Source organism: Salmo salar, chromosome 03, assembly GCF_965601325.2.
Source record: "Salmo salar chromosome 03, fSalSal1, whole genome shotgun sequence".
NCBI classification, from domain to species: Eukaryota; Metazoa; Chordata; class Actinopteri; order Salmoniformes; family Salmonidae; genus Salmo; species Salmo salar.
The window spans coordinates 102,155,954-102,169,912 of NC_138293.1; the positions used below are offsets into that span (position 1 = coordinate 102,155,954).

Here is a 13,959-nt window from a genome sequence, read left to right on the forward strand (position 1 = left end):
AGACACAGCGGGAAAATGTATACTCATCTTCTTTTAATAGTGAAGAAGGAAAAACACAGAAAACGTATACAAAAAAACAAAACAAACTTGACAGTCTTGTCAGGCACACACAGCTAAACAAGACAATCGCCCACCAAAACCCATGAAAAACAAACTCCTAAGCTGCCTCCAATTGAGAGTCCAACCCCAATTAACTAAACAAAGAAATACAAAAGACTAGATAGAACATAGAACAGTGCCCAAAACACGGAATAATAAATCAAACACCCCTTCTATAAACACAACCAGCCCGAACCACATAAAACAAATACCCCCTGCCACGTCCTGACCAAACCACAATAACAAATAACCCCTATTACTGGTCAGGACGTGACAGCGTCGCTAAATGAATTTCGTTATTAAAAACTCACGCGCGCCAACGAGCGTCTAGAAGTCACTTCTATTTGTGACGCAGATCGCGCTGCATCTCCTCATTGGTTTATAGAAGCAGGTTAGCAAAAAAACATAACTTAACATAAAGATAACTTCATCATTCAATAAAAGCTAATTTACCAACATTTCTGAAAGTGGAAATGTAGCGTTTTGGAATTAAACTCTTATGTTTCCCCATCTGAGCTCAGAGTAGATGAGAGATGTCATTTTTATCTCTGTTGTGTTGAAGCCCAATCAAGCAGGAGAGACCAGCCTCCCCTGTACCCAGCTGTGTGTCCATGAAGAGTGACCGGTCTATGGGTGAACCTATAGACTTTAGAGAGAGAGACTTTTCTACTGAACAAAGGTAAGAAGAACTCATGTCTCAGGGTCAGTGAGTTCAACAACACTGTCCCTAGTCATTTCTGATTTCTGACTAGAGACAGTGGTGTGTGTGTGTGTGTGTGTGTGTGTGTGCACTCCCTGGATGAGGAGATGTAATCTCATGTTTTGTCCACAGAAACCAACAGGAGAGATCAGAGTCAGAGATTATCAGTGGTCAGTCTTCCCAGAGTCATCAAACAGACCTGGCCTCCATATTCAGTGTATGTGGTCCTGTTATGTACATTTGTTTTTGTTTACCTCAAGTAAAGTTGATCTGTCAATCATTCATTAATGTGTTAATGAGAAAGCATTTATTCTCTTGCTTAATTTATTTACTTTATTTATTTCAGTTGCTTGAAGAGAATATTATGACATTTGTGAAGAACGAGCTGAAGATGTTCAAGAGGATTCTTAGTCCAGAACTCCCAGAAGGCTTTGAGAGTCAGAAGCAGGATAAGGAAGTGGTGGATGCTGAAGATGAGAAGCAGAATAGCAGTGCCAGAGAGGGGGCTCTGAAGATCACACTGCACGTCCTGAGGAAAATGAACCAGAAGGAGCTTGCTGACACACTGGAGAAAAGTAAGATCTGTCTGCCTCATGTTGAATGCTGTTTTATAACATTTAAAAGCTGTAGCTAAAGTACAGCTGAAGTAGCTGTGTAAATCAATGATATTGTAGCAGCCTTAACACAACACCTAGTGACCTCATCAAGTAGCAGCAGGGATGTGTTGTGGTGATTAATTTAGAGAGAGAGAGAGAGACAACATTAATAATGCCATCAATAATACCAATAATAATATAATCAGTCACACCAGTCTGTAATGCATTATGAAAACATTTACACATTTATACAGTCAGTTAAGAGAAGAAATTATCATAATTTAAAACTTTATAACAGTCCTACAATACTGTAGACATTAAAACAGACTGAGTTTTTCCTAGCCAACGTGCTTCTACACCTAAATTGCTTGTTGTTTGGGGTTTTAGGCTGGGTTTCTGTACAGCACTTTGAGATATCAGCTGATGTACGAAGGGCTATATAAATACATTTGATTAATAATAATATCCTATGTGTTATTTCTCCTTTCAGATGAGCTTGCTGTGATTTGCCAACATGAACTCAAATCTAATCTAAAGAAGAAGTTTCAATGTGTATTTGAGGGGATCGCTAAACAAGGAAACCCAACACTTCTCAGTAAGATCTACACAGAGCTCTACATCACAGAGGGTGGAACAGGAGAGGTCAATAATGAACATGAGCTGAGACAGATTGAGACAACAACCAGGAAACAAGCAAGACCAGAGACTGCAATCAAATGTAACGACATCTTCAAACCCTTAACTGGACTAGACAAACGTATCAGAACTGTGCTGACAAAGGGAGTCGCTGGCATTGGAAAAACAGTCTCTGTGCAGAAGTTTATTCTGGACTGGGCTGAAAGAAAAGCAAATCAGGAGGTCCAATTTGTATTTTCATTCCCTTTTCAGGAGCTGAATTTGATGAAAGAGGACAAACACACTTTCGTTGAACTTCTTAATCACTTCTCAATGGAAACCAAATAATCAAGAATCTCCAACTACGGCAAATACAAAGTTCTGTTCATCTTTGATGGTCTGGATGAGTGCCGACTGACCCTAGACTTCCAGAAGAACAAGATCTGTTATGACGTCACAGAGTCAACCTCAGTGGATGTTCTGCTGACAAATCTCATCAAGGGAAATCTGCTTCCCTCTGCTCTCCTCTGGATAACTACCCGACCTGCAGCAGCCAATAAGATCCCTTCAGGGTGTGTTGACCAGGTGACAGAGGTAAGAGGCTTTAATGACCCACAGAAGGAGGAGTACTTCAGGAAGAGATTCTGTGATGAGGACCTGGCCAGCAGAATCATCTCACACATAAAGACATCAAGGAGCCTCCACATCATGTGCCACATACCAGTCTTCTGTTGGATTTCTGCAACAGTCCTTGAACACATGCTGAAACATAAGAGAGAAGAGATGCCCAAGACTCTGACTGAGATGTACACACACCTTGTGGTGTTTCATATCAAACAGAAGAATGAAAAGTATCTTAGGAAAGAACAGACAGGTCCACACTGGAATAATGAGAGCATTCTGTCACTGGGAAAACTCGCTTTTCAACAGCTTGTGAAGGGCAATCTGATTTTCTATGAAGAAGACCTGAAAGAGGCTGGCATTGATGTCAATGAAGCCTCAGTGTACTCAGGATTGTGCACACAGCTCTTTAAAGAGGAATGTGGGCTGTACCAGGACAAGGTGTACAGCTTTGTTCATCTGAGCATTCAGGAGTTTCTGGCTGCTGTGTATGTGTTCCTCTCATTCATCAACAACAATGAGAATTTAATGGCCGAACTGCAATCAACGTCCAGGAACTTTTCTGTGAGGATCAAACAAAGGCGTAAAGTTACTTTCTACAAGAGTGCTGTGGATAAAGCCTTACAAAGTGAGACGGGAAACCTGGACCTTTTCCTCCGCTTCCTTCTGGGCCTCTCACTGGAGTCCAATCAGAAGCACTTACGAGGTCTACTGACAATGACAAGAAGCAGCTCACAGAGCCATGAAGAAACAGTCAAGTACATCAAGGAGAAGATCAGGGAGAATCCCTCTCCAGAGAGGTGCATCAATCTGTTCCACTGTCTGAATGAACTGAATGACCATTCTCTAGTGGAGGAGATCCAAAGTTACCTGAGATCAGGAAGTCTCTCAGAAGCCAACCTGTCACCTGCACAGTGGTCAGCTCTGGTCTTTGTGTTGCTGACTTCAGAAAAGGAGCTGGATGTGTTTGACCTGAAGAAGTACTCCAGATCAGAGGAAGGTCTTCTGAGGCTGCTGCCAGTGGTCAAAGCCTCCAGAGCTGTTTTGTGAGTACATCAAATTACATTTAAGATCTAATCATCAGGAAGAAATGCATTGATTTTCACATTAGTAAAACATCATGACCATACAAGGTGGAAGATGAATCTATATGTTGTTTGAGAAAATAAACCAAATGCATCTGCCATTGTCCTTCAACACTACTCGTTAAATGAACAGTGTGTTTGTGAAGTCATGATGATCTCTTTGTCAGGCTGTCAGGCTGTCGAGTCACAGAGGAAGGCTGTGCTTCTCTGGTCTCAGCTCTGGAGTCAAACCCCTCACACCTGAGAGAACTGGACCTGAGTAACAATGACCTGAAGTATTCAGGAGTTAAGCTGCTCTCTGCTGTACTGGGGAATCTCCACTGTAAACTGGAGACTCTGAGGTCAGTATTCCTGTAGTTGGTCAACAAGTGATAACTGTTCACCAGATCCACACGTGTTTACCAGACACACATAGTCCACAACATATGTGTTTGGAATGTGAAGCTGACAGTTGTAAATGTAGTGCTATGCTCCAGCGTGTGTGTGTGTGTGTGTCCAACACACACACACACTGTATTCACCCCCCCAAAGACAATACTTCGTAGAGCCAACTTTTGCAGCAATTTTCAGCTGCAAGTCTCTTGGGATATGTCTCTATAAACTTGACACATCTGGCCACTGGGATTTTTGCCCATTCTTCAAGGCAAAACTGCTCCAGCTCCTTCAAGTTGGAGCGGCAGGTAGCCTAGTGGTTAGAGTGTTGGGCCTGTAACCGAAAGGTTGCTGGAGTGAATCCCCGAGCTGACAAGGTAAAAATCTGTCGTTCTGCTCCTGAACAAGGCAGTTAACCCACTGTTCCTAGGCTGTCATTGTAAATAAGAATTTGTCCTTAACTGACTTGCCTAGTAAAAGAAAAAAAGACAAAAAAATAAATAAAAGTTGGATAGGTTCTGCTGGCAATCTTTAAGTCATACCATAGATTCTCAATTGGATTGAGGTCTGGGCTTTGACTAGGCCATTCCAAGACAATTAAAAGTTTCCCCTTAAACCACTCGAGTGTTGCTTAAGCAGTATGCTTAGGTCATTGTCCTGCTGGATGGTGAACCTTCGTCCCAGTCTCAAATCTTTGGAAGACTGAAACAGGTTTCCCTCAAGAATTTCCCTGTATTTAGCTCCATCCATCATTCCTTCAATTCTGACCAGTTTCCCAGTCCCTGCTGATGAAAAACAAACCCACAACATGATGCTGCCACCATCATGCGTCACTGTGGGGATGGTATTCTCGGGATGATAGCGTTTCCCTTGATGGCCGAAAGGTTCAATTTCTGTCTCATCTGACCAGAGTACTTTCTTCCATATGTTTGGGGAGTCTCCCACATGCCTTTTGGCGAGCACCAAACGTGTTTGCTTATTTTTTTCTTTAAGCAATCGCTTTTTTCCCGGCCACTTTTCCGTAAAGCCCAGCTCTGTGGAGTGTACTGCTTAAAGTGCTCCTATGGACAGGTACTCCAATCTCCACTGTGGAGCTTTGCAGCTCCTTCAGGGTTATCTTTGGTGTCTTTGTTGTTTTTATAACCCAACCCTGATCTGTACTTCTCCACAACGTTGTCCCTGACCTGTTTGGAGAGCTCCTTGGTCTTCTTGGTGCCGCTTGGTGGTGCCCCTTGCTTGGTGGTGCCGCTTGCTTGGTGGTGCCGCTTGCTTGGTGATGCCCCTTGCTTGGTGGTGCCCCTTTCTTGGTGGTGCCCCTTGCTTGGTGGTGCCCCTTGCTTGGTGGTGCCCCTTGCTTGGTGGTGCCCCTTGCTTGGTGGTGTTGTAGACTCTCTGGCCTTTCAGGACAGGCTATACTGAGATCATGTGACACTTAGATTGCACACAGGTGGACTTTAACTAATTATGGGACTTCTGAAGGTAATTAGTTGCACCAGATCTTATTTAGGGGCTTCATAGCAAAGGGGGTGAATACATATGCACACACCACTTCTCAGTTTTTTTTTTTTTTAAACAAGTTCTTTTTTAATTTCACTTCACCAATTTGGTCTATTTTGTGCATGTCCATTACATGAATCCAAATTAAAATCAATTGAAATAACATGTTGTAATGCAACAAAATAGGAATAACGCCAAGTGGGATAAATACTTGTGCAAGGCACTGTATCTATGAAAATACCCTCAAAAAAAGGTGACATTATATACTGTCACCTCATATGAAACATTTGATCTCAAATCCAAAATGTTACAGTATAGAGCCACATTTAAAATGTTAGCTTCACTGTCAAAATAGATATGATGTGGACTCTATACTCAACACAATCTAAATCTGATACCTCACTGTCTGTCTTCTGACTGATACTGCTTTTTAAACTGGTCTGTTCAGTCTACTCAAATATTCGTACTAAACATAAACATTTTTCTATCTACAAGTAATATTATGATAATTTATAATAATGATACGTTCATTTATTAATAGATATGGCAGGTTTCAGGACACTGATATATCTGAATATGTTGAAAAAAATATACTGCCACTATTTTCACCACCAAAGAATAGCAGTGTGGTTTTAATATGATTTGACTCTTTGCAGGCTGTCACGGTGTCTAGTCACAGAGGAAGGCTGTGCTTCTCTGGTCTCAGCTCTGAGGTCAAACCCCTCACACCTGAGAGAGCTGGACCTGAGTAACAATGACCTGAAGGATTCAGGAGTGAAGATGCTCTCTGCTGGATTGGGGAATCCACACTGTAAACTGGAGACTCTGAGGTCAGTATTCCTGTAGTTGGTCAACAAGTGATAACTGTTCACCAGATCCACATGTGTTTACCAGGCACACATAGTCCACACCATATGTGTTTGGATAGTGAAGCTTACAGTTGTAAATTTGGTGCTATGCTCCAGCATTTTGGATTTGAGATAGAACGTTTCATAGATCGGTGGATGTCGAAATCCCCGTACACTTTGTTTTCCTGGATCTAGGATATTGGAGTTATCAGAAGTCCCCCACCATCAAGAAACAGATTCCTGCTGTGAAAACAGTGGTGTTGCATATCGGGTCTAATGACATCATGTGAAATCTGTAAAGCTAAAAGACAATTTCTTACTACTCTTGGAGAATGCTCAGAAATTAGCAGAACATATAATTGTCTCGGGCCCAATTTCATCTCCGTGGTGGGACTGAGTGTTTTAGCCGTCTTTGGTCTCTTCACCAGTGATTAATGCATCTGACCAAGGACTCGGGTATGTCCTTCGTCGACTATTTTGACTCCTTCTGGAACTTGGCCTGACTACTTTGTGGAAGACGGAATTCACCTGGGTGAAAATGGCTCCCGGCTGTTGTCATCAAACATTGGAAAGATTCTTGATCAACTAAATTGATGTGAGGACAATATTATCTTTACATGGAAGTACGTTGTTACCATCTCCTCTTTGGTCACTGTGAGAGTTCCACATTTTGTATCTGAAAGTGGTGACATGCCAAATGGTGCTGTCGTAGCATTGACTATCATTAAATGGTGCTGTTGTAGCGTTGACTATCATTAAATGGTGCTGTCGTAGCATTATCTATCATTAAATGGTGCTGTCGTAGCATTGACCATCATTAAATGGTGCTGTCGTAGCGTTGTGTATCATTAAATGGTGCTGTCGTAGCATTGTCTATCATTAAATGGTGCTGTCATAGCGTTGTCTAACATTAAATGGTGCTGTCGTAGCGTTGACTATCATTAAATGGTGCTGTTGTAGCGTTGTCTATCATTAAATGGTGCTGTCGTAGCGTTGACCATCATTAAATGGTGCTGTTGTAGCGTTGTCTATCATTAAATGGTGCTGTCGTAGCGTTGACCATCATTAAATGGTGCTGTCGTAGCGTTGTGTATCATTAAATGGTGCTGTCGTAGCATTGTCTATCATTAAATGGTGCTGTCATAGCGTTGTCTAACATTAAATGGTGCTGTCGTAGCGTTGACTATCATTAAATGTGAAGTCTGTATATTATTAAATAAATTCTCTATCTGTAATTGAATTACCCGGTTTAAACTAATCATGTAACTTTAATTAACTAGGAAGTGGGGGCACCATGGGAACATGTTGTTTAAAGAGTGTCAATTTCCCGAATATAACTCTTCAGATATTTTCATATCTTATCGATTACAGTCACTTTTTCATTAATTGTTTTACCTCATCAGCCCCATTACTGAATGTAGCAAACCCTTGGATATCTGCACAAACCCTAACATAGATCATGAATCAGAAATATACAAATTGGCTTAATTATTTATTTACTAACTAACGTAATCAATCACAGAATTACATAAACACACACACAATAGGTCATACAGTGTGATTTTAATATGATTTGACTCTTTGCAGGCTGTCAGGCTGTCTAGTCACAGAGGAAGGCTGTGCTTCTCTGGTCTCAGCTCTGAGGTCAAACCACTCACACCTGAGAGAGCTTGACCTGAGCTACAATCACCCAGGAGACTCAGGAGTCAGACTGCTCTCTGCTGGACTGGAGGATCCACACTGCAGACTGGAGAAACTCAAGTATGTAGAGGGTTTATGTCAATGTTCATATCAGACATGTTTGACTTATCAGGCTAGGTAAGACACACATTCTTACCACCACTTGGACAAAGTTATATGCTGACTGTGTGTGTGTGAGTTCATTGTGTGTGTGTGAGTTCATTGTCTGTGTGTGAGTTCATAATGTGTGTGTCCATTGTGTGTGTGTGTGTGTGTGTGTGTCCATTGTGTGTGTGTGTGTGTGTGTGTCCATTGTGTGTGTGTGCCCATTGTGTGTGTGTGTGTCCATTGTGTGTGTGTGTCCACACACACACACACACACACACACACGGTGGACACACTCTGGACACACACATGCTGGACACACACTAGACACACACACAAAGGAGACACACACATACACACTGGGGACACATGTGTGTCCAGTGTGTGTCCTGTGTGTTTTTCTAACGTGTGTCTCCTGTGTGTTCGTCTAACGTGTGTGTGTGTGTGTCCAGTGTGTGAGTGTCCAGTGTGTGAGTGTGTGTGTGTGAGTGTTTGTGTGTGTCCAGTGTGTGAGTTCAGGTGTGTCCCTCAATGACTGTCCGCTACAGTGTGGAACATGGTGGAGAGTACACAATGAAACCTGGGCTTAGAAAATGTGAGTGTTGACTGCTGTGAAGAATATGACTAAGAATAAGTCTTAATTCAAGTTAAGTCAAAGTCAAAGACCACCATCATTACTTACTTGGTCATATTAAATATCAGCTGTAGTTCTACAGAAGCAGAAATCAGGGACACCAACGTTTACAAAGAGTTGTTTTGACATTGTGTGTGTGTGTGTGTGTGTGTGTGTGTGTGTGTGTGTGTGTGTGTGTGTGTGTGTGTGTGTGTGTGTGTGTGTGTGTGTGTGAATAAGTGTGTTTTATATTACCATACAGTATAACATATGATCATTCAACAAGTCTCAAGTTACCTTAACTTCTCCTTTTGATACATAGAAACATCTACATTAAATTAATTAGTGAAAAGTGATTTAACATTCTAATGTGAATTATGATGATTTCTAATATTGTGTCTGGTTTCATCCATCAGATGTCTGTGATCTCACACTGGACCTAAACACAGTAGACAGACACCTCTCTCTGTCTGAGGAGAACAGAAAGGTGACATGTAGGACAGAGGAGCAGCTGTATCCTGATCACCCAGAGAGATTTGAGGACTGTAGACAGGTGCTGTGTAGAGAGGGTCTGACTGGGCGCTGTTACTGGGAGGTAGAGTGGAGTGGGAGAGAGGCTGGTATAGGAGTGACATATAAAGGAATCAGCAGGAGAGGAAAGGGGGATGACTGTTATCTTGGATGGAATGACAAGTCCTGGTGTCTGTTCTGCTCTGACAACAGTTACATTGCCTGGCACAATAATAATTCCACTACCATAGACGTCCCCTCCTCCAGCTCCCACAGAGTAGGAGTTTATCTGGACTGGCCAGCCGGCACTCTGTCCTTCTATAGAGCCTCCTCTGACACACTGACCCACCTGATCACATTCAACTCCACATTCACTGAGCCCCTCTATCCAGGATTTATGGTTGATGTTGACTTCTTTGGGATTTGGGACTCCTCAGTGTCCCTGTGTCAGTGATACACACATGCTCACTGGACACACACACTCAACACACACAGACAGAGACACACACACACACACACACACACACACACACACACACACACACACACACACACACACACACACACACACACACACACACTGGACACACACACACACAAACACTGGAAACACAAACTTACTGGACACACACACTGGATACACACACACTGACACACACACACACACACACAGGACTCACACACACACGCTGGACACACACACACTGGACTTACACACACACGCTGGACACACACACACACTGACACACACACAGACACACACACACTGGACTCACACCACTGACACACACTGGATGGACACACACACTGGACACACACACACACACACACACACACACACACACACACTGGACAGTCACACACACACTGGACACACACACACTGGACACACACGCACACCCACACTGGACACACACACACACACACACACAGACACACACACACACACTGGACACACACACACACACTACACAGAAACACACACATTGGACACACACACACTGGACACACACACACTGACACACAAACACTGGACTTACACACACACACACACACACACTGGACGGACACACACACTGGACACACACACACACACTGAATGGACACACACATTGGATGGACACACACACACACTGGACACACACTGGACACACAAACGACACACACCCTCACTGGACACACACGCTGGATGGACACACACACACACTGGACACACACACTGGACACACACACTGGACACACACACTGGACACACACTGGACACACACACACACACACACACACTGACACACACACACACACACACATTGGACACACACACACACAAACAAATACACAGACACACACTGGAAACATACACACACACTGGACACACTGGACACACACTGACACACACACAAACACACACACACACACACTGGACAGACACACACACACTTAAACACACACACTGGACACACACGGACACACACTGGAAACACACACACACACACTACACAGAAACACACACATTGGACACACACACTGGACACACACACACTGACACACAAACACTGGACTTACACACACACACACTGGACGGACACACACACTGGACACACACACACACACTGAACGGACACAAAAATTGGACACACACACACACTGGACACACACTGACACACACACAAACACACTGGACAGACACACACTCTTAAACACACACACTGGACACACACGGACACACACGGACACACATTGGAAACACACACACACTGGACACACACACACACACACACACAAACACACACTGGACACACGCACTGGACATACACACACACACACACACACACACACACTGGACACACACACACACACACACCGGACACACACTTGACACACAGACTGGACACACTCTCACACACTGGACACACACACTGGACACACACATACATATGGATACACACTTATACAATTACACACACACTGGACACACACACTGGACACACACACACACACACTGGACACACACACTGGACACACACACGGACACACACACGGACACACACTTATACAATTGCACACACACTGGACACATACACAAACATACCTTGCATATACACACTGTCTATCCCAGTTCTATCTGCCTGTTAAATCAGTTTCTGGACCACAGGTTCTAGAACAGCTTCTATCCCAGTTCTATATTGTTGTTTGTGTTTGTACCACAGGAGGATGGTGGGACCTTAATTGGGGAGGACAGGCTTGTAATGGCTGGAGGGGAATAAGTGGAATGGTATTAAACTCGTGGTTTCCATGTGTTCCATTTCATTCACTCTGTTCCAGACATTATTATGAGCCGTCCTCCCCTCAGCAGCCTCCACTGGTATGTACTGTCCTATATGTGAGAGAGCTCCAACAAGGAATTACAATGTATATGTATTACTTTTAATACCTGCAAATGGCAAATAAACTACTTGAACTCCTTATTACATTTTACATTTTAGTCATTTAGCAGACACTCTTATCCAGAGCGACTTACTGTAGTGAATACATACATTTCATTTCATGCATTTAAAAAATATATATATATTATTTTTTTTGTACTGGCCCCCCGCGGGAATCAAACCCACAACCCTGGCGTTGCACACACCATGCTGGCGTTGCAATCACCATGCTCTACCAACTGAGCCACAGGGAAGACCTATGAATGTCTGCAGCCGACTAGGCTGTTGGCGTCTGACAAGAGGTGAAAATATTATAGGAATATTCTGCAAATGTTGATGAAAACGTCACTCAATCCACCCAAAACAACATGCAGTCTTTCCACAAGACTCCCATGAAGTTATAGTGTGATGTTATGAGTTGACGTTAAAGTAACATTCTCAGAACATACTGCACTTGTTTTATACTGTTTTAGTTGTATCCTCTGTTTAAACATTTAGACTCTTACAATAACACCATTAAAATACCAATGTGATCATTTGTTGTACGTCTTTTAAGTTGAGTAACAAATTGTATAATTATATATGGACATACGCTCCATAGTTGTACAAGTATACAAGGATATATTGTACTTTTCATAATAAAAAATACTTGAAACAAGAAAAGGATGTTAATTGTGAAAACAATTTCATTATTGATTTTACATTGCCTCTCCCAGTCGCAGGTTGACCTTTGTCATGAATCTTGACATGGAGGCAGAACTGCGCGGTTCTCTCATAACCCTCAGTCCCCAGGTGGGTAGATGGCAGGTTGTATAAAGAGAAGCTAGTGATGTTGGGATTCTCTCATAACCCTCAGTCCCCAGGTGGGTAGATGGCAGGTTGAATATAGAGAAAACAATAGGCTACATAAAAAAATCCATAAATGTATAATTATTGTGCAGTTTACACGAAGTGTACAAAACATTAAGGACACCTTTCTGTCCATGACAAACTGACCAGGCGTAACTCAATATTAGGAAGGTATCCTTAATATTTTGTCCACTCAGTGGCTCTGACCCTTTACGTAACAGACAATCCTCTATTCCGGGAACCTTCTTTAAATGTTCCCAAATGTTTCCACACTGATACTCTCTCACAGCTGCTCCAGGGCCTCTTGGGTTGAGGAGTCATTATCTTCTAACCTAATCACAGCTGCTCCAGGGCCTCTTGGGTAGAGGAGTCATTCTCTTCTAACCTAATCACAGCTGCTCCAGGGCCTCTTGGGTTGAGGAGTCATTCTCTTCTAACCTAATCACAGCTGCTCCAGGACCTCTTGGGTTGAGGAGTAATTATCTTCTAACCTGATCACAGCTGCTCCAGGGCCTCTTGGGTTGAGGAGTCATTCTCTTCTAACCTAATCACAGCTGCTCCAGGGCCTCTTGGGTTGAGGAGTCATTCTCTTCTAACCTAATCACAGCTGCTCCAGGGCCTCTTGGGTTGAGGAGTCATTCTCTTCTAACCTAATCACAGCTGCTCCAGGGCCTCTTGGGTTGAGGAGTCATTCTCTTCTAACCTGATCACAGCTGCTCCAGGGCCTCTTGGGTTGAGGAGTCATTCTCTTCTAACCTAATCACAGCTGCTCCAGGGCCTCTTGGGTTGAGGAGTCATTCTCTTCTAACCTGATCACAGCTGCTCCATGGCCTCTTGGGTTGAGGAGTCATTCTCTTCTAACCTAATCACAGCTGCTCCAGGGCCTCTTGGGTTGAGGAGTCATTCTCTTCTAACCTAATCACAGCTGCTCCAGGGCCTCTTGGGTGGAGGAGTCATACTCTTCTAACCTAATCACAGCTGCTCCAGGGCCTCTTGGGTTGAGGAGTCATTCTCTTCTAACCTAATCACAGCTGCTCCAGGGCCTCTTGGGTTGAGGAGTCATTCTCTTCTAACCTAATCACAGCTGCTCCAGGGCCTCTTGGGTGGAGGAGTCATACTCTTCTAACCTAATCACAGCTGCTCCAGGGCCTCTTGGGTTGAGGAGTCATTCTCTTCTAACCTAATCACAGCTGCTCCAGGGCCTCTTGGGTTGAGGAGTCATTCTCTTCTAACCTAATCACAGCTGCTCCAGGACCTCTTGGGTTGAGGAGTCATTCTCTTCTAACCTAATCACAGCTGCTCCAGGACCTCTTGGGTTGAGGAGTCATTCTCTTCTAACCTAATCA

General features: G+C 43.4%; 1 protein-coding gene across 1 annotated transcript; it reads left to right on the plus strand.

The window, feature by feature from the left end:
- Nucleotides 1–1,887: 1,887 nt before the first annotated feature.
- Nucleotides 1,888–4,088, plus strand: LOC145877496 (NLR family CARD domain-containing protein 3-like). The gene is made up of 2 exons (XM_082973082.1): nucleotides 1,888–3,677; nucleotides 3,884–4,088. Exons 1-2 carry the CDS (start codon nucleotides 2,719–2,721, stop codon nucleotides 4,071–4,073), a joined length of 1,149 nt encoding a protein of 382 aa, XP_082829208.1. The 5' UTR covers nucleotides 1,888–2,718; the 3' UTR covers nucleotides 4,074–4,088.
- Nucleotides 4,089–13,959: the final 9,871 nt, after the last annotated feature.